The 27,951-nt window shown below is 41.2% G+C and overlaps 2 protein-coding genes across 12 annotated transcripts in view; one reads left to right on the top strand and one right to left on the bottom strand.

Annotated features, from left to right (window-relative positions):
- CASK (peripheral plasma membrane protein CASK) overlaps positions 1-27,951 on the top strand; it is an 832,536-nt gene that overhangs the window by 202,674 nt on the left and 601,911 nt on the right. For all 11 annotated transcript variants that reach the window (XM_019058934.2, XM_072305061.1, XM_019058930.2 and 8 more), the window contains exon 4: positions 1,993-2,070. In XM_019058934.2, the coding sequence (XP_018914479.1) occupies positions 1,993-2,070 (78 nt within the window). The remainder of the gene's footprint in view (positions 1-1,992; positions 2,071-27,951) is intronic.
- Positions 12,445-24,333, bottom strand: LOC140225651 (facilitated trehalose transporter Tret1-like). The gene is made up of 5 exons (XM_072305237.1): positions 24,104-24,333; positions 21,060-21,195; positions 19,096-19,281; positions 16,558-17,072; positions 12,445-13,024 (listed from the first exon to the last, which is right to left on the bottom strand). Exons 1-5 carry the CDS (start codon positions 24,155-24,157, stop codon positions 12,503-12,505), a joined length of 1,413 nt encoding a protein of 470 aa, XP_072161338.1. The 5' UTR covers positions 24,158-24,333; the 3' UTR covers positions 12,445-12,502.

Raw genomic sequence — 27,951 nt, 5'->3', positions numbered from 1 at the left:
CTCATGAGCCGCGGGCATGGCAAGAGAGCGTTGTGGACAGGGCTCATGAGTTAAAGACATGGATCCGCGGCTCGGAGTCTCCATCGTCGCCGCTGACGTCACTGGCGCTTTATTATTCCATTCACTCTTACGGCCAGAGAACTAACGAGCACACCTCATATTTCTCACCTCCACATAGGTCTGTTTGGTAGAAATACGTCCAATTCTGAGTGCTTCAAGCAGTTTTCAAACATTTGATTCAATTCATGCAATATGTGGATTTTCTGAATCAAACGAGTGTCAGTTCATTCGCGGGAAAAATCAGGAAATCTCGTTCAAAATATCCGAAAACCCAGGAATGTTTCGTCATCATCCGGCCAAAGTGTCACAATCGACGTGCGACGCGTGACGTGACGAAGTTGTCCGAAAATTTCGCTGAATTTTCTGTGTGCCGCCGATCAAATTCAATACAATTTTCAAACAGATTCAACCAACATTAACTCCGTGAAAAAATAAAATGGCAGCGGAAATTTTGGAACGTCGTATGGCGCTTGTGATACTTCGGCCGGTAAGTGACGACATCAGGAAAATCCAAAATCAACTTTTAGTAGCCATTTTATTTTAGACAAGAGACACATTTGGACTGAGTTAAGCAGAAAGGAACCAACCCACATTCTGGAAAAAATTGAGTTATGAGTGGTTTCGAACTCAACCACTGCTCTACTATCTATCGCCAAAAATTCAAAGTTTTTCTTGGAGCAACTTTTGCAGAAATTGAACTTGAAGTTTATCTTTTACATTGAGTCTTATGCAGGAGCCAAACTTTAAACCTCTTTTTCTCGGTTCGATCCCGACGTGGCTTGGTTCCTTTCTGTTTAACTCTGTCCATTTGTAACTACTTCAGAATAAAGCGGGAAACGGAACCATCCGAAAAAATTAATTGGAAATATTCACAAGTCTACGGAAAATCCGCATTTTACCGAATGCGAAGGATATTTCGCCACCTCCCGACCGAAGTATCACAAGTGCCATGCGACTTTTCAAAATTTCCGCTGCCATTTTATTTTTTACAGATAAATTGTTGGTCGAATCAGTTTGAAAATTTTACCGAACTTTACCGGCAGCACAAAGGAAATTCTGTGAACTCTTCGGACAGCTTCGTTGAACAATTTCTCTGTAAAAAAAATTAAATGGCAGCGTAAAATTTGAAACGTCGCAATGCGTTTGTGATACTTTGGCCGGTAAGTGACGACATCGGAAAAATCCAAAATCAAATTTTAGTAGACATTCTATTTTAGACAAGAGATATATTTATAACTACTTCAGAATAAAGTGTGCACAGAACTATCCGAAAAAATGAAGTGGAAATATTCATAAGTCTTCGCAAAATCCGCTTTTTACCTACACGGAGAAAATTAAATTCCTACTTTAACACTCTTGTAGTTAAAAAAGTGACTGACATGCTCCAATGTGGATTTTACCATAAAAAAATGCTAATTTCACCACCCTCGTGGTTAAATTAGCTTTCCACTATTGTGTACACTGGAACAAAAAAACAAATTCAATCTAGAGTCCAGACTCTTAAAAACATCGACAAGAAAAAGTACTCTTGATTCAATCAGAATCTAGCTTAAATCAAGAAGCAAGTCTCCTAATTTAAGCGGATTTCGTTTTGATTCAAGCAAAAATCCGATTGAATCAAGAGTATTTTTTCTTGTCAATGTTTTCAAGAGTCTGGACTCTAGATCCAATGTGTTTTTTTTTTTTTTTTCTAGTTTAAAATGTACATTTGAACATGTCGGTCACTTTTTGTAACAATTGAATCGTTAAATCAGCAATCCATTTTTTTCCGTGTAAGGATATTTGGCAACGTCTGAAGGCTCATAAGGCGTTCTTCCATAGGACGACAGCTTAGTCGCAGACGGATTATTCCGACAGCGGTGGGGCGCGTAGCACCAGCAGCGAAGTTTCCTACTTAACGCGTGTTTAATGACTTTTGTTCAAATGTTTCAGTATGGATGGTTCCGACATCTGTTTCGAGATCGTTCGCCGGGCAATGGCAGGGTTCGTTTACAGCGAAGCAGTAGCCAGGTAAGAACCTACTACCCCACTCCTTATTCTACCAGCGAGCATTGTTCTTTCATCGGTTTTTAGAACTTTTATAGCCGTATTTCATGAATTTTTATCGGTTTAATGCGTGAGCTTACCGCTTACATAGAAAGGAAAAGTAACTGACATTAGTTTTGATATCGGTGGCGTGGCGTGCTCTGCGATGTATCGATTGATCTGCTATACAAACCTATGGAAAAGGATCGATAAATGACATGCAATTTTTCAGATCATCGATTTTTTAAGGCGTTGCAGCTCAAAAGACGCTTACTTTAACTTTTAAGTACTTGGAACAATAATATTATAAAAAATTAGAAAGTCTGACGAGAAAGACAGATGTATTGATTTCTGAAGTTTTACATTGCTAGATAACGTTTGTGACACGTCGATTATTCTGCCATTAATAAACCTATGGGAAAGGATCGATTAAGAGGGTGTTCCGATTCTTTACCACAGCTTCAAATGGTAAAATATCGAAAATCGATCACTCTTGCCTCGCCACTGGTTGATATGGAAAGTAGCGAACACAAAGTAAATTTTGCAGGCAAAATTTACAAAAAAGCAGGCAATTTTGTCTAGTCATCAGCGACAAAGTTTGTCTACAACGAGACTGAAGAAAAAACCTAAATGAACAAAAAATCTCGTAAACTGCTACAAACTCTCGTTACGAATGCTTTCAGTCGGCTCAAATTTTATATTTTTGCAAACCAAAGAAATCAGTAGGGAAAAACCAATTGAAATACTTCTTCAACGTTTTATCCTTCGAAAGAGAACTAATCAACGGTTTCTTTTGAAATTAAAATCAAGCAAAATTAAATGGGGTGTATAGGAGTTTTTGCCGAAGAAACTCAAATTACAAATCGCCGATTTTTTTAACGCTGCCATCGAGCTACGCATTTTTTTGTATTAGACGTGGAGATTCTGTTCTCAGAACAGCCATTCTTAGTGGTTCCTCATTGGGGAATGTAGTCCATTAGGTGACGCGGCGTGGATAAGGGGGCGAGGGCGCGGGCTTCCCCCCCCCCCCCCCCATTCCGGAGTGCAACAGCGTGTTCTTGCCCCGATAACGCAAGTCACACCTCAGCGCGTTACCCTGGATTGATTACGCTGATCCGATAATCACCCCGCGCCGTTACTCTGATCCGCACTCCCGTCCTAAGAAGTCTAAGCACCGCCGCGCCGCACAGTGGATTGTGTTGAAGCAGAGGTCGGACGAGAAATTTTTGACTTAAAATTTCAAATTTCGGTGTTTATTTCGTTATAAATTAAATTTCATAGGGTGTTTCTGAGAGGAAATTTCACGATGAAACCGATGAAATCACTCTTAAACGTTTTTGTTTCACGTTTTAAAAAATATAAACGTTCAAAGTTTTCAGATTTTGTCCGGCTTTTCTTACTGACTCGGTCCAGTGTGCGCCGCCGCGCCGTAAAAGCCTATCATCAACGTCGCGTCGCCATATTTCTTCACGTATGAATCGTATTTAGCAGGAGGGAACCAACGCGATCGCGTTGAAAAAATTTAAGGAAAATGTGGAAATTGTAAAATTTTAGACACCGAGACACGCTATCATTGATACGCCTTAACGGCACCGTAGGTATCTTGCCGTGGACTCCTAAACTATGTGACGCTCTAGGGTGGAGGGAGGAGGGGTTGTAGAGGAGAGTGTTACGCCGTTTTTTTTTTACGTGTTGAAGTATAGAGACATACGACACAACAGTGTTATAAGGGGGAGAGGGAAGGTTAAAATGCCGAAAAAGTGCGTTATAATTTAGGGACAGCCCCTATGTACAGAAATTATGGCCGCTTGGATGGATATCATGCAAATAACGGTGGTTACAAAAAATGGCGGAAAACTAAATTTACCTTTACTTGAACCTTCATTTTTTTAAATTTTAAAATACAATTTAAATTTTTATTTTGTTTTTATATATTTTTAGAGTAATTTTCTTCAATTCTATTTAGCTCAGAGGCTTATATTTAATCAACTTATTTGCAGTACTTGACCTCTAAAAACTGGGTTTACTTACCTCGTAAATTGAAATTATTAGTTCGTAAAGTTCTTAATAATATTCACTACTACACTTCGTGCAAGAACGAATTCCTTTTCTGTTAGTTGCATTACGGTAATAATTGTTTCCACATAAATAACAACTTTTTGGTTGCGTTCCCTGTTTTTATTAACCATGCATATCTGATAACCTGATTGAATGTGATATTTTTACTGTTAATTTTATTTTCATAATTAATTACCTTTCTACACAACTCCCGTAGCTGCAATGACAGCTGTATGAGATATTCCTAAGAAAATAATCTGTTAGAGGGACAATCATGATCATAAATTACTCCACCTTACTGGAAACCGACAGGACAGGGACAGGGACAGGTACTCAATGAAAAAAAATTCTCGGCGTTTTTACCACGGTCCGTTGGTACCTTTACCATCTCAGTTTTTTTACCAATTATTGGTAATTTTACCAAGACAGACTGGTAAGCTTACCTAAAAACCGGTATTTTTACTGTTTTTTTTTCAGGTAAGAATACCACTTTTATTGGTAATAAATTCCCGGTAACTTTGCCATTTTATCTCGGTAATTCTACCACAGTCGATAAAAAATATTGGCGTCTTTACCAAGGTCCAGTAAAATTACCGAAAAAGTTCAATAATTTTACCGAGATTTCTCAGTAAAATTACCAATTCCATAAATGGTAATTTTACCAAGAAAAAACTGGGATCAAATAGAACCCTGAATTCTTGGTGATTTTACCCTTTTCTTTGTAAATACACCGAGATTTTTTTTTCAGTGCAGGGACAGGTACACGCCTACGTGTATGAGCTGTAGCCGAGGGCGGGATAGGCAGGCGGATTATAATAACCGGATCCGAACGATGACAATTTATAACCGAATAACGGGGGCTGTATTGTGCGAACTGCACCAGAAGTCTGCGCGGCACCAGCTCTGCCACTAGGGACAGTTCTAGTTGGGGATCCCTCGCCCCCACTCTCCCCCCCGCCGTGGGACGACCCCTCGCCCCCCGCGTGACCGCCACCACCGCTCGCATGTCCACCCCCACCTCCCTTCTTCGAAGCAACGTTGAAAGACTTCCTGGAATTATATCTCCGAGAAGTTCGGGGCCAAACCCAGGATACCCAACTAGATTTTGAACTGGTTCTTGAGGTGGTCCTTGAAGTGGTTCCTGAAGTGGTATTTGAATTGTTTCTTCCGGTAGAAATTGGTTGTACCTTCTGCAGGCCACTTTTGGTCAATTTAAGGTAGGAGTTTCTGTCTGCGAGTGTAAAGGTATTGATATTGGTGTTGATGTTAAAAGGATTGAACAGCGGGCACAAGTTCATCATCCCATTGGTGTTAACTTGGCCTTCTAACAAGTAGGTTATGTAGTGTAGCGCATTGCAAGAATTAGCTGAACAGAGAGAAATTTAATGTTAGGATTTTGGTTTTCATCGAACTTAGGAAAAGTGCTGAAAGTACAAAGGGTAATTAAGCTAAGTTGTTGAGTAACAAAAACGTGGATCGCAATCAACTGTGTTACTAGCTTTATCTAATTTTGAACCAAGTCTCATCAAAATTTTGAGCAGAATCCGAATCTTCAATCGAGATATCGAGTAAATGACAGTATAAGCGGGATAAAAGCTGTAAAAACACACTTATATAGCAACCGTATGTTTCGGGGCTAAGCAACCAACCCCTTCCTCATCGGCTAAAACATAGAAAAGTTAAATACCTAAAAAAACTACCTCCTTCCAATCTCGCAAATGCTTAACCTATAAATCGCAATCGAAACAATAGGTCGCCGCGGCCACCGAATGGCAGCAATGACCGACCCCGCAAAACACAACAAACATCTAAGTACAGGGTGCTCCAGAAGAAACAGACCAGACACCGATACAGGGTGTCTAAAGGGGGCCAAAAAAATGGATGGTACGTAGTACTTAGCCTGTCAACATCAGCGCGATAGTTGCACACTGAGTCCCTGTTTCTTATGATGAGCAAAGTCATTATCTTCGTGCGCTAAGATTTTAACTTTATCGAAGTAAAATAATAATAAACAATAACAATATAATACACTTTATTGTCATTGTAAATGACGATTCGAATTTTAAATTCAAGAATTGAATGTGCGGGCTATTTCCTTTAATCTTGTATTGGATTTTTTTTTACTCTCATCCAATTTTTACCTCTTGAATTCCAATGACGAAAAAACTGAAATACTCGTATCGTTTATGAAAAATTGGTAGGAAAACACTCATAAGTTCACTGGGAAATGTGTGTTTTATCAAAGGAAATTTGGCAACGCCCGAAGGTTCATGCGGAGTTCTTCCTTAGGACGGCAGCATAGGGAAGGAGCTTTTTCTTGAGCGGCCATAAATATGGTCATACTGCCGTGCTAAGGAAGAACGCCGTATGAGCCCCCAGACGTTGCCAAACTTCCTGTGACAAATCACTAATATTCTGGAAAGTTTGTGAATCTTTTTCTTCAAATTTCTCAGATAATTTAGTTCAGATTATGGCCCAAATTCTCTGAAAATTTTAAGGAAAAATATTCAAAACTTTCCTCAAAAATGAACATTTCTTCAGAGGAAATTTGGCTACTCTGGAATGTTCATACGGCGTTCTTCCTTAGCACGGCAGTTGTAAAAAATTAAACTACCCAGTTAAATTTCACATGTTTGATAATTATTTTTGTAAACTCTACAAAAATATTTTCCTGTTATTATCTAAGAATGTCTTTTAAGTTATTAAAAATGGCTGTGAAACTATCAATATTTATTTCTGCTTTTAAGCATTTGAAATATCTTTGCCCCCCCTCCCCTCCCACCGCCATTTTACAAAAAAAAACCGTCAGTGAACATTTTACGACAGTGAACGACTCGAGCGCGCACGGTGGTATACGCGCAATGCATGGAGTATCCTGGAAACTAGTAAGGCGCTACTATGCGCACCGTGTCACCGTTTGTTCACGCAATGCACGAAGTATCCTGCGGTCTTGTAAGGCGCTATGTTATGGAATGTTCATACGGCGCGTTCTTCCTTAGCACGGCAGTATAGGCTTACGTGAAAAAACAAACAAAAAAAAACAAAGAAGAATAAACTTACAGTTATAAGGCAACGTTACGCCTTCGAGCTGTTGGGCGAGGATATTGGCCTTGCCGCCAGTTTTTAATTGATTCTCAGAGATGTCACACAGCTCTCCAGCTTCGAAAAGTAATGGGTTAGCTCCCGTCAAGTTGGCCAACTCGTAGGTGGCACCCTTGGCCTGTTTCGGATTTCCTGGTGCGCATTGTAGGTAAAAGAGCCTTTTCTTCGTTACTGCGAGGAACCTGCCGTTGGCTTGACCGCACCATGTTTTGCTCCCAAATTGCTGGGTAGTGACGATGGATCCTTGCTTGACACAATTCTTCATTTTCAAACACTCAATAAGTTTGCCGGAAACGCCCTGAAATTGCGTTCGGCTGCATTCGTTCAAACATAGGAGGCCGAGGAGTAGCCGGAAGGCCACAGGCGCCACCATTCCGCCGGTCTAGCCTCTCTTACGGCTGTAGAAATGATAGAATCTGTAATGAGTCTGTTCTGTAATGTCGAATGGACCACTAGACAAGGTACTTTAAGCATTCTGTAACATGTTTCTTAATCAGAATGGGCCTGTTGCATGCAAGAGATACAGCCGTGCGAATAGACTTTTTAGAGGTTAAATGACATGAAAATTACGATGGTCACATTAAAAAAGTCTGAAATACACTCCTTACTGCGCAATTTGCGTTGTTAGGAGCGCGCTTTTTCAAATTTCCCGCGTCGGGGGGCAATTTACGGGGGGTTACGGAAACAATTAACGGCAACTCGCAGCTATTTCCGGTCAACTAAAACTGACAACATAATCTAAAAATCGGAGCTCGTGATATCGTGAAATGAAATGTAGAAGGATTGCGTTGGATATTTAAAAGTTGATCGATTTGGTGACCGCATAAAGCGTATATGGACCACTATAAGAGATCACGTTGGGTTTGTGAACAAACTGAAGGAAAAAATAACAACAACAACAACAACAACAACAACAACTCGGCGTCTTCCGGAAATCACCGAGCCCGCCGTTTGCTCGTTTCCGGTGATCAGAAAACTGCCCCCAGACGCGGGAAATTTGAAAAAGCGCGTTCCTAACAACGCAAATTGCGCAATAAGGAGTGTATTTCAGACTTTTTTAATGTGACCATCGTAATTTTCGTGTCATTTAACCTCTCTAAAGTCTATTCGCGCGGCTGTATCTCTTGCATGCAACAGGCCCATTTCACGTAAAACACGATTCGCGCAACGAAAATTACTGAAACCAACTCCTAAAGAAGATATTAACGTTTTTATTTCACATTGGTTACGAGGAATTTGAACTGCCCGCTCTCAAGAAACTCAAAGCTCTACGTGAGTCAAATCGCGCACTACAACGGTTTCAACAAGCTTCTCAATCGAGTAATGTTCATTTCCCTCCATGTGTTGTTCAAGCTACAAGCAATTTGCTATAGCTGAGCCAAAGTGTCAAGATTAAGGTTGCCAGATTTTTATATCGCAAGAGACTGTCGTGATAACGTTTATCGCGCGATGTGAATCACGCAGAGCATTGAGTTTTCAGAAGCAGGTGGTTTGAATCCACGCATCAAGAATAATTGAATATCTTCGTAAGGGGTTGCTTTCAGTAATTTTCATTGTGCGTATCGTGTTCTACGTGAAATTTTGCTTAAGAAACATGTATCAGAATGCTGAAATTCGTACCTTGTCTAGTGGTCCATTCTTTTATTTTTGAAAAGTAGAGACTATACTTGGTTCCCAAGAGTTTTTCTCGCTTTTTTTAAAACAATTTTAACCCACGAAAAACGAGTGTAAGGTTGCGAATTATGAGTTTTTACTCTTACGCACATCGGTAAGAAATCCGAAAGGAATAGGCGGATCCGGCAATGTGGCAACACCGAATTTCCTCCATTTAAACCTGTGCTATATAATCGATTCTTTTCGGAGCACCTGGCCCCTCCAAGAATCGATATTCTATAGCTCTAAATGGAGGAAATCCGGTGTTGCCAAATTGCTGGCTCTGCCAATGCCGAGATGTAGTCTGGAACGATCCATCCCACGGCGCGGCGGGTCCACCATTGGCGATTCTTGAAAGTTGGCGACTCTGTTTATCCTTCATTTGGATGCATGTAAAATGGTCGATTCCTGGTGAGGCACCTTACCTCACCGAAAATCGATATTTTCAATGGATGTAGAGTACCTATATTGAGAGAGTATGGCCACTGGTGTTACCACCTCTGATTGGCTCAGCCATCTTAGGCTGAATGGAGCCCTTAGGACCCAAAAATGGCGGACGCCATAAATTAATGTAATGCAAAATGACTCAAAATGTAGTTTTCTTTGCTTATCGTAACGAGAAAACTTAAACGCACTATTGCGACTTCTTTACATATTTTTAAGGCTAATCGTGTGCAATTTTTGAGAAAAATTATCTTAGATGTAGTAAGGTTGGCAGCAAGTGCGGTTGGTGATAACCGTCAAAAGTTGGCAATGACTCCCCTCCCATCCTCAAAAACCAAAACAAAGCACCGCCATTTTTGGGTCCTAAGCCTCTCCATGTGGCCCAGTGGCCATACTCTCTCAATATAGGTACTCTAAATGGATGTAAATGGAGGAAAAACAGAGTTGCCAACTTGTAAAATAGCCATTGCGGGTACACTTTCGATTGCACGATCTCTCGGTCCTCTACCGCGATTTATGGTCAAAGTAACTGTCATGTTTCGCTATCCCGATTTTGCGATTTTGCGATTTTTTCTCGGACGTATGAGTACATATTATCATAGAATAAATTTGTGAATGCACATAGTTTTTTTCAGACAGTGGGAAGAGGGAGAGAGAGAAAGTTATTTATATGGCCTATACTCCAGTTGAAGCCTTACATCCGAATCGGCCACCAGATGAAGTTTGAGCTAAAAATAAATATAGCATGTTCTCTCTTCAAAATTTTAAAAAGAAAGCGATTTCGACAATGAGTAGTTCAGAAATAAAGTCCGGAGAGAGACATTGAAAAGCATTTTTTAAGTTGGAGCAAATCATCACTTCAAAAAATAGTTACTGCTAAAGACACTGACGTCTAGAGTGTGACATTTGTCAGACAGATAATTTGACAAATGGTGAAATGAGGTTCTCAAGTCGAATTTTTCCATCTTATTGCCATATTTCACTTTATGCGTTTCTTTTTTTATGGTATTCATGTTTCAATTAAAATATGTAATAATTCAACGAAATTAATCGCCAAAACATCGACAGGATCCTGATCACGAAAATCGAGAATGGTATGCCAGTAGGTAAGGGACTTTTGCAAATATGATCCTAAAACTTTGCCCTAAAGCCTGGAGCTTAACGAGTACAGCGAACTGTAGGAAAGAAATGTCTCACCTTCTCCGTTCGTTGGTTCTTCTTTGGAGCTCCGAAAAACACACCTCGTTATTGAAACAACTTCAACGAATGCAGCTCCGTAGTGACCGATTGATCTGATATATACGAGCTAGAGCATACTGTATGATACTGCCGTGCAAAAGAAAAACGCCGTATGAGCCTTCAGGCGTTGCCAAATTTTCTTTAATAAATCACGAATTTCTGGGAAAACTTGTAAACGTTTTTCCTCCACTTTTTCAGGTAATTTTGTTCGCAATTTCACCTAAATTTCCTGAAAATTTCAAGGAAAAATATTCGTAGCTTTCTTCAAAAATAAACATTTTATCGAAGGAAATTTGGCAACTCTCGAATGTTCATACGGCGTTTTTCCTTAGCTCGGCAGGATAGGTTCCGCTCTGCGCGAAAATGTTATTTTCAGCGGCTTTTTAGGAAATGACGCATTTGCCGCGCGAACAGCCGTCACTCGAAACAAAGAAAAAAGTGCATTTAATGGAATGTCGATCACCGGAAACAAAACGAAAAAACTAAAGCTCTTAACTTTGAGTCCAACACCAAGCATAAAAGCACGATTGTGACAAGTGAAATGACACTGACTAGTTTCAAGGTTAACAAGCAGGAAGAAATACCAGGAATTTTCGTTGAAATTTTATTGGGAACTGTATTTACATGAACATGTACGATATTGTGTACTTAAACCTTTCAATTAAGAGGTAGTACACAGGAGAAAAAGTCTTTTGAATCCAGAGTTCAAACTCTTAAAATTTGATAAGCAAAAATACTTTTGATTCAATCAGATTTTTGTTCCTTCTTTTTTTCTGATGGTTATCTTTGACTTTTGACGGTTATCAGCAACCGCACTTGCTGCCAACCTTACTACATCCAAGATGATTTTTCGCGAAAATCACTCACGATCAGCCGTAAAAACATGTAAATACGTCGCAATAGTACTTTTGCGTTAATTTCTCATCGCGATATGCAAATGAAACTACATTTTGAGCCATTTTGTATTTACATTTACTTACGGCGTCCGCCATTTTTGGGTCCTAGAAGGCTCCATTCACCCTTAGATGGCTGAACCAATCTGCAGCCTGTTTGTTGAAATTTTGTGCTTGTCGGGTAGACATAGATGACATAGATTAAAATGCGGAGCGTGATTGGTCGGCTATGTCTTATCGCTGCTTTGTCGTGCTTATATCGGATGGAGCTCACGACAAGCTAAAGGCATTCCTTATGTTTCCGACAGTATGTCGTCCATTTTACCTGACAATGGCACGATAGAGCAGCGGTAAGACATAGCCGACCAATCACGCTCCGCCTTTCAACCATGTCATCCATGTCTACCCCAGAAACTTAAAATTTCAACCAGCAGGCTGCAGAGGTGGAAACCGAAATGGCCATACTCTCCCTATTAAAGCACTCTGAATCGGTGTATTGAAGCATGCGGGCAACGGAGATGTTGCATGTGTTGCATGTGTTGCATGTGATTTGCAATTTGACCATTGATTCTTATGTAAAAGTTCGCGAGAAGCACGATGGTGCCACTGGTTTTCTCTGAAATCATCTCCCAAGCTCAAAAAAAGCTCTCAAAGTGAGGCCAAAATGGAGAGGATATCCCACGCTATCCTGAGAGTCCTCCTCTATATCAAGACAAACTCTCCATGCAGAGATAGGGAGGAAATACATTAGCAGGGTTGCCGTGTTTTCAGTTTTGGAGTCCCCAAATGAAGTGGCAGCCCTGTCAATGTATTTGCTCCCTATCTTTGCATGGAGAGTTTTCTTGTTGTAGAAGTGGACTCTCAGGATAGCATGGAATATCCCCTACATTTTGGCCTCCACTTGAGAGCTTTTTTTGAGCTTGGGAGTTGATTTCAAAGAAAACCAGTGGCACCATCGTGTTTCTTGTGAACTTTTACATAAGAATCAACAGCCAAATCGCAAATTCCTCACACATGCAACATCTCCATTAGAGATTCGATTCATCCTGGACGGGAGTCTCAGCGTCCTTCGACTCCCTCCTCTTGAAGCTCTGCTCGACCTCGTAGAGGGTCTTGTTGTGGGTCTCGGGGAGCGCGAAGACGGCGAGGAGGACGGTGCACAGGGACCCGGCGGCGTAGGCGAAGCAGAGCCCCGAGACTCGGAGCGCCGCGAGGGAGGCGTAGTAGAGCTTGATGGCGAGCGACTGGGAGCCCCAGCCGACGAAGAAGATGGCGCCGGTGGTGGAGCCGCGTACCCGGAGGGGGAACACCTCGCCGGAGAGGATCCACGAGATGTTGGTGACGACGGAGCCGAGGCTCAGGTTGGCCGCAAGCAGGGCGATCGGGAGCCAGTCGAAGGGACCGGGGGCGCCGCGGAGGAGGAGCTCGTAGATGCCGGCCCCCAGGGACGCCAGGGTCACGAGGATGGAGAGGGTGATGGTCGCCGGGCGGCGGCGCATGTAGGAGATGCAGTAGACGCCCAGGGTGCAGTTCGTTACGGCGGTTGCGACCTGCGGACAGGGAAAGTGGACCACATTCTGCGATAAAGCTCTACTAAAGACGCATTTACTCTGCCGTGCTAAGGAGAAACGCCGTATCTCCATTCGACATTTTTTCGATTTTTTTCCGGACAGAATACTATTCTACAAGAAAACGAGCAAATATTCATCCTTTATTTTTCGAGTCGATTTTGGCATACCCTTAGAAACTCAAAATTGAAGAAATGAAGCCTTGCAGGGTGTCTAGCATCAGGAAAAACCGGAGAAACCTGAAAATATCGGGAATTTTGGCCGACCAGGAAAAAATCAGGAAAATTGGAAAAATCGGACGTTTTATCAGGAATTTTTCTACGCGAATCTCCTCAGCGGAGAAAGTCTTACTGCTTGTTGCCTACCGCGCCAGGAGTCGAGAAAAATCAGGAAAATATCAGGAATTTTCAAAATGAAAAAATCAGAATTTTTTTATAAAATATCAGGAAGAAGCAGGAAAAAATCAGGATTTTTCAAAATTAACAAATACTAGACACCCTGATGAAGCTCTACTACAGACGCATTTACTGCCGTCCAAAGTAAAAACGCCGTATCTCCATTCGATATTTTTTCGATTTTTTTCTGACAAAATACTATTCTACAAGAAAACTATAGCAATTATTCATCCTTCATTTTTCGAGTCGATTTTGGCATACCCTTAGAAACTCAAAATTGAAGAAATGAAGCCATGCTACTTTTGGATTTTCTTGTGTTAGAGCAGTATGTGTGGAAGAAAAATATAAAATTTGCAATGGAGTTACGGCGTTTTTGCTGTGGACGGTAGTTTAGTGGTGACGTCACGGAACGATACTGTCGTTTAATAACTCGAAAGTCAAAACGTACCCCAACAAACGAATAACGTCCAAAATGAAAAATTTACGAAAGAATGTGAAAACCAGAATAAAACCAAAAAATTAATCAATGGGACTGTAAAATTATGAAAGCTAATCATTATCCAAAACGTTCGAGACCACATTCATGAGAATTGACGATAAAATGAGCTCGTGCGACAATACTTAGTCATCAAACGAACTCCTCAACGATCCAGCCTATTCCTCGCAGAGTCCCCTGTAATTTCTTCTGATCATTCACTTTTGAGGTAATGTTCGTTTGTTGGGGCACATTTCGACTTTCGAGACATTGAAACTATATCGAAATGTGACGTCACACTGAATGCGTCTATTTGAAACGCGTTAAGAAGAACCAAGCCAATCAGCTATTGGGAATTTTAATTTTGTATATGAGAACGGTTGTGCGGATTTTAGTGCGAATTTCAGTGAATAACCTGTATAATACGAAGCAGATTCTTCGAAAATTTCAAAGGAATCATTACAAGCGTTCTCTTGTAAAAAATTAAACTGCCCAGTTAAATTTACTTGATTGATAATTATTCTTGTAAACTCTACAAAAATATTTTCCTGTTTTTATTTAAGAATGTCTCTTAAGTTATTATTTGTAAACATGGCTGTAAAACTATTAATGTTTAATTCTTCTTTTAAGCATTTGAAATAGCTTTGTCCTCCCCCCCTCCCACCGCCATTTTCAAAAAAAAAAAAAAACCGTTCGTGAACATTTTACGACAGTGAACGACTTGAGCGCGCACGGCGGTATACGCGCAATGCATGGAGTATCCTGCCGACTTGTAAGGCGCTACGTGCTGTTCGCGCAATGCACGAAGTATCCTGCGGTCTTGTAAGGCGCTATGCGTCTCGCACCGTGCGCGCCAGTCCCGCGCCGCGCCAGCCGCTTTGTGTTCGACGCGATTATGCAAACTTGCGGCGTTATGATTTTCACCTTATAATTTTGAAGTTTATTTTATTACAGCTTGTTGGAATTATTGTCATTTCACCTGACGGCACCTAGGCCCTGTCCCCGCGGGACGTTTCATGGGATTTGGCAAAGGGAAAAATCTCACTTGCTAAGTTAGGAAAAATATTGAGTTAGTCAACACTAATCACAATCCAACTAAGAGTCATTGTGGAGTCCCAGGAACGACTTCAAAAGAAGAAGAAGAAGAAAGGATGTGTCCCCTTAAGGAGGGTATTTTGGCCCTAACTTTGGTCGAAAATTGAAACAGCCTAGAATAATGTCATGTATGGTCAAATCGACTCTTTATCATCTACCATGTGAGAACTTGTCCTTACTTGAGGTGTCTTTGAAAGGTTTTTGCCTGATTTACCAGCGCAAAGTAGCGAAGTTTTGCAGTTTTCTCGAGAAATTGCTCACTTTCGGTACTAAATTAGATTGTTTATGTATGAGCACAAGCGACTACCACTTTGTCCTTTAAATATGTTGTAATGGGTGTACTAAAGATTAACATATTTAAGGAAGAAAGTGGTAGTCGCTTGAGCTCATACATGAACAATCTAATTTAGGACCGAAAATGAGCAATTATTCGAGAAAACTGCAAAACTTCACCACTGCGCGCTGGTAAATCAGGCAAAAACCTTTCAAAAACACCTCAAATAAGAACAAGTTCCCACAGGGTAGATGATTAAGAGTCGATTTGACCAAGAGTCGATCATGACATTATTCTAAGCTGTTTCAATTTGCGACCAAAGTTAGGGCCAAAATACCCTACTTAATGGGACACATCCTTTTGTTGTGTTGTTGAACGGGAAAAAAACCCAGAAGTCTCATTCCTGCGATTCGAACGTGGGAAAAATTCCGTGAAACGTCCCACGGAGACAAGGCGCAGGCGTTAGAGTAAACTTACCGACATGATATTAGAAACGTGCAAAGGATCGTATTTAGTGCAGAGTCGCTGGACAATATCCTCACTATAGGAATTGATCTGGTAGCCCCCGGTGGTTGCTTGAAAGACCAAGAGAAGCGACACAATAACCAGCGGCTGCCATACGTTAGGAAATTTTGTTGTGTTGTTTAACGAGGAAAAAGCCCAGAAGTCTCATTCCTGCGATTCGAACTTAGGAAAACATTCCATGAAACGTCCCATGGAGACAAGACGTTAGAGTAAACTTACCGACATGATATTAGAAACGTGCAAAGGATCGTATCTGGTGCAGACTCGCTGGACAATATCCTCACTATAGGAATTGATCTGGTAGCCCCCGGTGGTTGCTTGAAAGACCAAGAGAAGCGACACAATAACCAGCGGCTGCCATACGTTAGGAAATTTTGTTGTGTTGTTTAACGAGGAAAAAGCCCAGAAGTCTCATTCCTGCGATTCGAACTTAGGAAACATTCCATGAAACGTCCCATGGAGACAAGACGTTAGAGTAAACTTACCGACATGATATTAGAAACGTGCAAAGGATCGTATCTGGTGCAGACTCGCTGGACAATATCCTCACTATAGGAATTGATCTGGTAGCCCCCGGTGGTTGCTTGAAAGACCAAGAGAAGCGACACAATAACCAGCGGCTGCCATACGTTAGGAAATTTTGTTGTGTTGTTTAACGAGGAAAAAGCCCAGAAGTCTCATTCCTGCGATTCGAACTTAGGAAACATTCCATGAAACGTCCCATGGAGACAAGACGTTAGAGTAAACTTACCGACATGATATTAGAAACGTGCAAAGGATCGTATTCAGTGCCGAGTCGCTGGACGATATCCTCACTATAAGAATTGATCTGGTAGCCCCCGGTGAATGCTTGAAACACCAACAATAGCGACACGATAACCAGCGGCTTCCATACCGTCGGCTCGAGCAACACCCTAACGCTCACGTTTTCGGACACAGTCCGGGCCGACAACTCGAGCAACTCGAGTTCGGCGCGGACGCTAGCGGGGCTCCGGCCGAGGGCCTGGAGGCTGAGGACGGCGGAGTCGCGGCGCCCGGACTTGTAGAGCCAGGCCGGGGACTCGGGGGCGAAGAAGTGGACGACGCCGAAGCCGAATGCGGTGAGGGAGAAGATGCCCGAGGCCAGGTGCCACGGGAGGTAGCCGCCGACCACGTTGCTGATCAGGATGCCGACGGTGTAGATGGCCGCCGTCGCGCCCAGCAGGAGGGAGCGGTACTCCTTCACGCTCAGCTCCACGAGGTAGACCAGGCCCACCGACTCCAGACCTGGGAACATCCGACGGGATTGAAAAGGACATGAGGACATGAAGAAAAAAACTCTCCATGCAAAGATAGGGAGCAAGTACATTAACAGGGTTGCCGTGTTTCCAGTTTTGGAGTCCCCAAATGAAGTGGCAGCCCCGTCATTGTATTTGCAGTACAATATAGTCCACAAGGGGTCCTGGAAACGGATCTGTAGCACACTTCGCGGTTTTCCGGACGAAAAGACGTAGCTCAATGGAGATGTTACATGTGGGAGGATTTGCGATTTGACTATTGATTCCGCGAGAAACACGATGGTGCCACTGGTTTTCTCTGAGATCAACTCCCAAGCTCAAAAAAGCTCTCGAGTTGGGGCCAAAATGGAGGGGATATCCCACGCTATCCTGAGAGTCCACCTCTACATCAAGACAAACTCTCCATGCAAAGATAGGGAGCAAATACATTAGCAGGGTTGCCGTGTTTTCAGTTTTGGAGTCCCCAAATAAAGTGGCAGCCCTGTCAATGTATTTGCTCCCTATCTTTGCATGGAGTTTGTTTTTATGTAGAGGTGGACTCTCAGGATAGCGTGGGATATCCCCTCCATTTTGGCCTCAACTTGAGAGCTTCCTTTGAGCTTTGGAGTTGATTTCGCTTCGGTTCCTCCGCCTCGATTTCCCGCTTTTGTGCCCGTTAGTCGGGGCCCCCGAGACCGGGAAGCGAACGTTCGAGTGCGTTCTGGTAGATACTCCTTGGACACGGAATGGAGATGTTGCATGTGCGAGGAATTTGCGATTTGACTGTTGATTTTAGCGTAAAAGTTCGCGAGAAACACGATGGTGCCACTGGTTTTCTCTGAAATCAACTCCTAAGCTCCAAAAAAGCTCTCAAGTTGAGGCCAAAATGAAGGGGATATCCCACGACATCAAAACAAACTCTCCATGCAAAGATAGGGAGCAAATACATTAACAGGGTTGCCGTGTTTTCAGTTTTAGAGTTTCCAAATAAAGTGGCAGCCCTGTCAATGTATTTGCTTCCTATCTTTGCATGGAGAGTTTGTCTTGATGTAGAGGTGGACTCTCATGATAGCTTGGGATGTCCCCTCCATTTTGGCCTCAACTTCAGAGCTTTTTTTGAGCTTGGAAGATGATTTCAGAGAAAACCAGTAGCACAATCGTGTTTCTTGCGATTTTTTGCATAAGAATCAACAGTCAAATCGCAAATTCCTCACACATGCAACATCTCCATATTTCATGAAAAATAAAATACACGAACTGATTCCGGTAGACGCACGAGTAGCAAGACAGTAAGTTGGAATTTTTTAGACAAGGTTTAAAAATCAGCGTGAAGCTAATAATCTCAATATAGAAAGGAAAAGATCATATAAGCACAATTTTACCTCAAAGACATACGCTGTTTGGTGCAACACTCGTACAAGGAGGCTGCGCTGCACTGAGGATTGGCCCAATAAGGCCGAAACGCGTCTGCAGTTGCCACCCTGAATGGTCGTTACTAATGTGTGTAACAGCGTATCTCATTGAGGAAAAATTGTGTCTTATGAACTTTTCCCCTCTGTATTGAGATTATCAGCTTTATGCTGATTTTTAACGGACGTTAGCTAAAAAATTCCAACTGACTAAAAATGAAATCTTGATATTCCACGTGAAACTTTTTATGACAGGAGTATCGATAAGGACCATTTTTGGGTATACTATAGCAGAATTTCTCCAATGGGTCACTAGACGAGGTACGTAAGTCACATGTGTCAGGATTAAACTTCCTATTGGTCCAATTGGTCCATTCTATAATTATTTGCGCACCGGAGGTCTACATTCACCGAAATGCATTTATGATATTGTCACTATGCATTACGACCATTCCAGAATTTCCCTATGCGATGCGCTCATCGTGATTTTGAGCCATTTTCTACAATAATCAACTCGTCTTTTTGCTGTAGCTGAAGTTTGAAACAGGCCCATTAATTTGGATATAAGTGCGGCAAATGCTTTTGTAAGTATGATACAAATCGCAATTCATAATCAGTCCTCACCAAGTGCAAACCCGCAGATAGTTCGGCCCATGTATATATGCCACGCCTGTGTGGCACATGCTGTGATACCGAATCCGACCCCGCAACAGACGAAGAAAAAAATCAGTCCCGATTTTCGGCCGAACGCGTCCACGACCGGACCACTTAGCAGCGCCGAAAACGGAGCCAAGAGAACACCGAGACTGGCTGCAATGAAAATGAAATCATCCACAATTTTGAAATGAAAAACTTGACTAACTTAACTAAATTTTGACAGAGACAAGAGACTCTCCACCAGTATCTTGGTCATGGTGGAAGCTTTTACTTTCGGAACTTCATAATTCTATTGTCGAACCTACATGGTTGATGGTTAAGAACATGTTGACAGTTCCGTTTTGCAAACAAGCCGGAGGGAACTTGTCTGGCTCATGACGTCACCCGAAGCTCATCATCCACAATGTAGGTAGTTGATTGTTGCTCCCCTATACTGCCATGCTGAGGAAAAACGCCGTATGAGCCTTCAGACGTTGCCAAGCTTCCTCCGATAAAAACTGAGTTTACTGGGGAAATTGCGAATATTTTTCCTCGAATTTTTCGGTCAACTTTGTTCATGATTTATTATGAAATATCTGAAAATTTCAGGAAAAATATGCATAACTTTCCTCTGAAATACATTTTTTATTCTGGGATTTTTGTCAACTCTCGAATTTTCATACGACCTTTTTCCTTAGCACGGCAGTATAATTGTCCATAAGGAATTGTTGAGTTCCTGAAAGTGAAAGCTTCCACCGGTCGCCAAGAGGCCAGTGGAGGGTTTCTTGTCTCTGAATTTGGATCAGCAAAAGTAAAAAAACAAAATATACCCGTTTTATCATGATATTTTTTTTCGTCGAAGAAAAAATCACCCTGAATTATGGTAACAATGGCACCTAGAGTACCTGTATAGCGAGAGTATGGACAGGTCGCTTCATGGAGGGCTTAGGGCCCAAAAGTGCAGCCACCCTTCTAACCAACTTCTAACGCACAAAATTTCACTGCCAGTCTGCAGGTTCCAATTCTAACCAAGATGGCCAAGAATGTACAGAAATGAGCGTTCTTCCGCAAAATTGAGTAAATTTATGTAAAAACTGAGTCAAACACGTGCTTAATAAACGACAACAATACGTAACAATAGTATTAGTAAATCGTTCTGGATAATTGAAATTCATAGGTTGGCTGCATTTCTGGGCCCTAACTTTATTCGCAGAAGCATCGGTGAAGGCCTGATGGATTTTCGGAGTTTCACATCTGTCCATACTCTCGCTATACAGGTACTCTAATGGCACCCGTACATGTACAGAGAATTGAATGTTCTCGGAATGAAATCCGTCTGTTTACTAGAGTCTCCATGAATCATAAACTAATTATGTTTTATTTCATGAGCGTTTCCGTGTTTGCAACCGGTGTAACGAAGATAATTCACCGTCTTACATTCGTAATGTCAGTCTGTAGCATCTTGTCTGTCGCTGAAATTAATGTAGCGCGGCGAGAGGTCGTGAAAGCAGAAATTAATTCGTAATGGTTGTAATCAGCGTCGCATCCTTCAGGTGAGCCGACTATATATTTTGATTGCACACCAATGAAGACACCTGTTACCAGTGCTACAATCAATCATGGGTTTTGCATCATTGCTTATCTATTGCGACTGAAAAGGAAATCTGGTTTACTAGGGAGGGATGGTGCCTTTTTGTCGCTGCTTAGCATGACTGGAATTATTCGTAAAATAATTTACGAAATTTAATTTACGCACAAAAATACGATTCTGTGACCAACGTAACTGACCCATTGCAAAATATAGTCCAAATGGAAGTCAGATTATAATAATGACTTCATTTGTGTTTTTATCAATCTTGGGAGCAAATGATGCTATGACCCGAACTAAACTCAAGAAGAAGTTTACTCAAGGACTGCGTATTTAAGTAACTTTTTTTCATCTTCAAACCCACCTATCCATGTCTCCTCATCTGGGGTCAGGTGGATAGCACTGTCCTTCTCTTGTAACTGGGGGAAGAGCACGCCGGTTTGGCCCTGAACCACCCCGTCGTAAACGAATACCATCATTGCCCCACCGCAAGCGTAAAGCTAGAATAGACTAATAAAGATTAGTAGGTTGACAAAAATATCCTTAAACGCATTACAGTTCGGGGGATTCAACTAGAATTGGATTACATTTTGCAATGGAGATGTTGCATGTGTGAGGAATTTGCGATTTGACCACTGATTCTTATGTAAAAATTCGCGAAAAAAAACACGACGGTGCCATTGGTTTTTTCTGAAATCAACTCCCAAGCTCAAAAAACGCTCTCAAATTGAGGCCAAAATGGAGGGGATATCTTACGCTATCCTGAGAGTCCACCTCTACATCAAGACAAACTCTCCATGCAAAGATAAGGAGCAAATATATTAGCAGGGTTGCCGTGTTTTCAGTTTTGGAGTCCCCAAATAAAGTGGCAACCCTGTCAATGCATTTGCTCCCTATCTTTGCATGGAGAGTTTGTCTTGATGTAGAAGTGCACTCGCAGGATAGCGTGGGATATCCCCTCCATTTTGGCCTCAACTTAAGAGCTTTTTTTGAGCTTGGGAGATGATTTCAGAGAAAACCAGTGGCACCATCGTGTTTTGTTTCTCGCGAACTTTTACAAAAAAATCAATAGTCAAATCGCAAATTCCTCACACATGCAACATCTCCGTTGGACTGCATTTTGCAATTATAGGAACTACCATTTCTAACTCATCTTATGTTAGGTATCACATGTATGGAGAAATTGTAGTCCCTAAGTGTAAAACGTCGTCAAATTAGTGGAATGAACTACATCAGACTTTGCCTTTAGTTTCCTCTTTTGCTGTATACTTTTTGAGAACAAAAATTGGACGTATCCAATCTAAATCGGTCTGACTACATCAAACGTGGCCTCTTTGCTCTCTTGGTTTATTTTTGGAACAGAATATTGAGTAACGGGAAAACTTGAAATTTGTATGCGTAAGTGTATTCTTCATAATCTAGGCTTCGTAGATAGTCTAACGACGTTAAATAGTTCTCTGTAATGGAAATAAAACGTAAGAGGAAACTAGACCACGTGGAGTGAGTTACATCAATTCTGGCGAACCCGTCCAATTAGCTAAACTCCAGTCTAAAATTTTGTTAGTATTTTTTTTTGTAGTTTAGGCTAAATCGACACGAATTTTTAGGATAATTCCTTCAATCGTTGTCATGTGGAGTATTAAAACATGAGCGCATTTTACGCATCATGAAATGTAGTTAGGCTAATTTTTATTTAATTTATCCAAGTTTAATATGATTGAAATAAACAGATGTAACCAGACCTACACTAACTACAGTAGGACCTCTTTTTGCAATTACAGAAACCCCTATTTTTGGCTCATTTTAAAAGCAACATATATGCCATTGGTTTTCCTATTCAGGAAGGTGTTTTTATGAAAGAGCCAGACAATGGTTCCTTCTTGCGAAATTTAATCTTAGACGTTGCCTAATTTCCTGTCGTTATTTTTTATTCATCAGCAAAAATCCGAGAAAAATTCTATCTTGAAATTGTATGGGCACGTCCTCTATTGGCTGAGGTGAATTCAGACATTTATAAGGCGTTATGCTGATCAGTTTTTCTGCAAAAAAAAAAAAAAAAAAAATGAAATATGCGAAGAAATCTATAGGCAATGTGAATATTACTTAGGCTGATGTCTGAAAAATCCGACAAAATCAATGGAAAATAATTATTAATCGTAGTTCAACGTTTTCTTCCGTCAATTCCCTTGTGACGAGCAAGTTACGGAAATGAATGGTTGATTTGCACCAAGTGAACCCCCTCCAATGTACCGCCTGCATCAATTCAATTGTTAATATTCAACTTCCATGGGCGCACTTGTTATCAGGTGTTGCGGAGCGTTTAAAAAACCTCTTTGTCTGTAAAGTTACGCTTGATGATAACTTTAAAACCGTTGTTTTTTCCCGTATCGAATGTCAATGACGATAATATCTGATTTAATTAGCAAGCGTCAGAGCCTCAAATTCCGAATAGGTTATTCCTCTCTTACCAGCGGCGTGGCATGCTTTGCGATATATCGATTGATCTGACTTTTAACCTGTAGAAAAGGATCGACAAACGGTGTTTGCAACGGACACCGTAATAATCGATCCATTAACACAGCTTCAAATGGGAGAAATATCGATAATCGATCAATTGCGCCTCGCCCCTCTCTTACATACTTCTCTTCCTCAAAGCCACCGATAATCACCGATGATAATCCGTCGCAGCTTACAAATTTAGTTTGATATACAAAATTCTCCAAAATCCTGACTTTCAATCGTTCGTTTCGTGCAGAAACGATGCTGATGCTGATAGGTTGCGCGGGTCCCAAATAATCCATAGTTTCTTAAATGAATATCTTAATTCTGGAATTTAGCCCAGTCCATCTTTAGGAAGACTATGACAAATAATGGAAATTTGGGAAATCAGAGAGCTTGTTTGGACTACACTTTTCCATGAGGATCTGCTATTTCTTACTCTAGCATAAAATCACCTATTTGCACAGGAAAACCAATAGCACATATGCTGTTTCTCACATGAGTCAGAACTAGTCGTATCTAATTGCAAAATGCAGTCCATATGTGATATGATTAAAAAACAATTATTGAAGTTGGATTAATGCTCAGTAATAATTGGTCCGCGTTAGGCAGAAAGGAACCAAGCCACATCAGCTATTTCCAAAATTAACTAGTTAATTTAATTTTTTACAAAAGAACGTTTGTGGGGATTATTCCTTTGAAAATTTTAAGAAAATTTGCCACGCAATTCGGAGAAAACTTCATTAAATTTGCCCGAAAATCCGCACAACCATTTTCATGTAAAACATTAAATTGCCTTATTAAATTTGGCAATAGCTGATATGGCTTGGTTCCTTTCTGCTGAAAGCTATCCAATTTTGATTTAGCTCACCCGTGTGGATATAATTATCTAGAGGCAAAATCACCAACCGTTCGAAAGCAGCATTTCCAGCTGTGGTTTTTATCCAAGTCCACCCTCATCATTGGTCACGAGATGATGCGAACATTCAAAATTATTGCCAATAATTTCGGTAGTAAAAGAAATTCCTTCAACTGCTTGGCTTGCACCATCTCAGCCTATAAACATCACCTGGTTTAGCGCGAACAATACGAGTACATCCGAACGGGAGGAACCTCTTTGAAACACTCAACTTTAGACAGCACATCGAGACGACATTGTGTCATTTTTCTTAACGGCCTACGGAGATTTTTGTAAGAAAAAACTGGTGGCCTTGTATTTGGGAGAGGAGGAGGGGCTTCGCGTGGCGACGTTGCCCCACCATTGTTTCTGAAATGAGACGGAAATAGAAGCTTCCACCGCAAAATTTAGATCCATGAAGAGTTCATATGAATGAGACGCCACTACATAGAGAAAAACCATGGTGTTTTCTGAGTCTGAGTTTACCAGGAAAGAAGATGAATTTTTGCTTCCAGGTGATCGTGTTTGGAGAAATCGCGTAAGTGCCTATTAGAAGTTGTCGACAGTTACGCTGTGATCCAGCGAGAACCAGATTGTGATTCTTTACTGCAAAACTTAAATCGCCGATAGCACAGTTTGCAAAACGGAATCACTCGATCACCCCGTATCAATCGACCGGTTGGCAATATTTTGCAATTCAGGAACTTTTCCGGCTTATTTTAGAAGCAACGTATGTGCCATTAGTTTCCCTATGTGGATACTTGATTTTATAGATGAGCTAGAAATAGTAGTCCCCTATTGCAAAATAATGTCCAGTTATCACGCGCAATTACTCAAAAAAAGAGAGCTATGCTTCGAAGTTGAGACCAGGCATTTATTCTGGAGCTTCTTTTTTGCATAATGCTACCCACCTGAGTCATCAGTTCCCCATACAGTCAAGAGCTTTTATGGATGAGACAGAAATAGTGGTTCTTTATCGCAAAATGTAGTCCAACTAGGCAATGGACCAAACTTTGTATTATGGAATTACCGTTTCTGACACATCTGTAAAAGCGCATTTACGTGTACCTTCGAAAACTAGTGCGGTGCATAACCCAGAAATAGCGGTTACTCATGGCAAAACAAAATCCAATTGGACTCCATTCTGCATGAAGGTTGCACTATTTTGGCTCATTCATAAAAGCACCTATACCTATATGTGTACTGCCGTGCTAAGGAAAAACGCCGTATGAACGTTCGCTAGTTGCCAAATTTCCGCGGATAAAACATGTACTATTGAGGACAATTCGTCGTCTCCCGCACGAAGGAACGTAACTCCAATCCAAGGTTGCCAAATTGACTCCAACAATTAATTTATTTTACAAAAATGTAAGTGTGCAATTTATAACCAAATTTGTCTGATTTTTGCATGAAATCGGAAGAAAAATCAGTGAAATTTTCAGTTAGAAATGCCCAACACTTTTCTGGTTAAAATGCAATTTACGGAAGGAAATTTGGCAACATTGAAATGTAGTTACGTTCTTTCGTGCGGAAAACGACGAATTATGCATATCGTTCTTAGAAATTTTCAGATATTTTAGATCAAATTGCGCACAAAATTATCTAAAAAACTTGAAGTAAAAGATCCACAATATTCGCAGTAAATTCTTTTCATATTGAAGGAAATATGACAACTTTTGAAGGCTCATACGGCGTTCTTGCTTAACACGGCAATTAGGGGAATAATTGGCCCAAATTTTGTTACTAAAATGAGTCAAACATTGTGATTTATAATTGGACTAATTTTTGAATGAAGGAACTACTATTTCCTTACTGCTATATAGAAGCACCTATCTGCGTATGGATCTAATGGCAGTTACGTTTTTTCTAAATGAAACCAGGAATGGTAGAGCTTTATCGCAAAATGTGCTCCAATTGCAAAAGGTAGTTTATTTCAAAATCTTTCTCTAATCGTTTCCTTTAGTTTATTTTCGAATTGATGAGCTGAGGCCGTAAGGATATTCCAAAGCGGCGAATCTCGCGCTGTTGCGAGTCGCGCCCCACAGATGGCGCTGCTCAAGGCCCCGCAATATGCTAGCGATCAGCGTATTATCTAACGCGTTCCAATGAGAATGAAATCATGAAAACTTAAAAAAGTTGCCTTGTTAGGACTTTATCTGTCGTAATTTCGCCTTACTTTTGTGATAAAAGGTCAGAAGGGAAAGTCTAAGTGAAAATATTGGACGGTCCCAATGATTCCTACTGTAAGACGGTGCTCAAAGTTTCGGAGTCCCCGCCCGCGCCTGGGATCCCTTATCTGACGACACTTACCCTGCCCTGCATTTTCTCCCCACTGAGAGGATATTCTACGGTGTGCTGAATGGAAACTAACTTTGGAGCGGGGCTTAACGCGCCGCCACCTATAATGTGTCGATCAGGTTGTCTTCGATCCCCAATTTTCTTGGGCATATTCACCACTGAAAGCGTTCATGAGGTCGATGTGTCGAGTCGAACCTTCATGGAATGCATTTTTCTCCTCTTCTTCTCTTTCCTCTTCTTCCTCTTCTTCCTCTGCTTTGTCTTATTTTTCTTTTTCTATTTCCCTCTCTTTTTCCTTTCTTTCCTCCTTTTCCTCCTCTTCTTCCTCTCCTTCGTCTCCTTTTTATTTTTCCTTCTCTCTCTTTTCCCTTTCTTTCCTCCTTTTCCTCTTCTTCCTCTCTTTCGTCCTCTTTTTCTTTCTCCATTTCCTTCTCTCTCTCCTTTTCTCCGCTCTTTCTTCCTCCTTTTCTTTTTCTTCTTCTTTCCTACCTCCTCTTCTTCCTGTACCTATTTTTCCTCTTTTTATCTTGTTTCTTTTTCGCTTTTTCTTCCTCTTCTTCTTCTTCTTCCTCGTCCTCTTAGTCTTCCCCTTCTTTTTCCTCTTATTTTTCTCTCTAATTCCTTCTCTTTCTCTGCTTCGTTTTCTCCGCTCTTTCCTCCTCGTTTTCTTTTCCTTCTTCTTTCCTCCCTTCCTCTTATTTTTCCTCCTCTTCTTCCTCCTATTCTTTATCCTCTTGTTATCTTGCTTTCTCTTCCTTCTCTTTGTTTCTTGCTCTTGCTCTCACTCTTACTCTTCTTCTTCTTCTTCTTCTGCTTCTTCTTCTTCTTCTTCTTCTGCTTCTTCTTCTTCTTCTTCTTCTTCCTCTTCGTTCTCCGATTTAGGAGACATCACATAGTCAGTTGAAACTACCCGTGGTTAAACCAGGGGTAAATCCTGTTGATGGACCAATGTGCGATGTCCCGTCGAAATGACGAATGGACGAACGGCGGGCGGGGCGGCATGAATGGGGCAAGCGACGCGAACATCCCGAATCTGTGTAATTTTATCGTCAATGTGAGCGATGAACGATGAACGATGAGTTTCCCGCCAAGAAGTTAATATCGGTCGGGGATGCGAGATGGGGTGGGCATCAGCCGCCCCACGCCGAGCTACTTTACTCCCGTCCTCAGGAAAAACCCCCTATAAGCTTTCGATCATCGCCAAATTTCCTCTCTTGAAACTCGAATTTTTTCGAAAACTGCGCTGAAAATTTTTTCTTGAGTTCTTATTTCAACCTAAAGCGTCGTTTCTTTTCGACAATTTTTTTTCTTTATTTTTTATTTATTTATTTTTTTTTTATAAAGTTGTAGCGGCAGCCGGATTCTGAAATCCCGCATTCCCTGTTTCCCCGAAAAAGTATTAACAAATACTCTCTGAAAGTGGATTTTTACCGAAAGAAATTCGACAACTGTTGAATGCTCATTCCGGCATCGCTTTTCCTGGAATCGACGCGCGTTCCCCGCTACGTAAATATTCTAAATAAATTTGCGGTGTGGGATATTTAACGACCTTCATTATAAG

Source organism: Bemisia tabaci, chromosome 10, assembly GCF_918797505.1.
Source record: "Bemisia tabaci chromosome 10, PGI_BMITA_v3".
NCBI lineage: Eukaryota > Metazoa > Arthropoda > Insecta > Hemiptera > Aleyrodidae > Bemisia > Bemisia tabaci.
The sequence above is the reverse complement of the archived record's forward strand: the minus strand, read 5'-3'. Positions and strand labels throughout refer to the sequence as shown.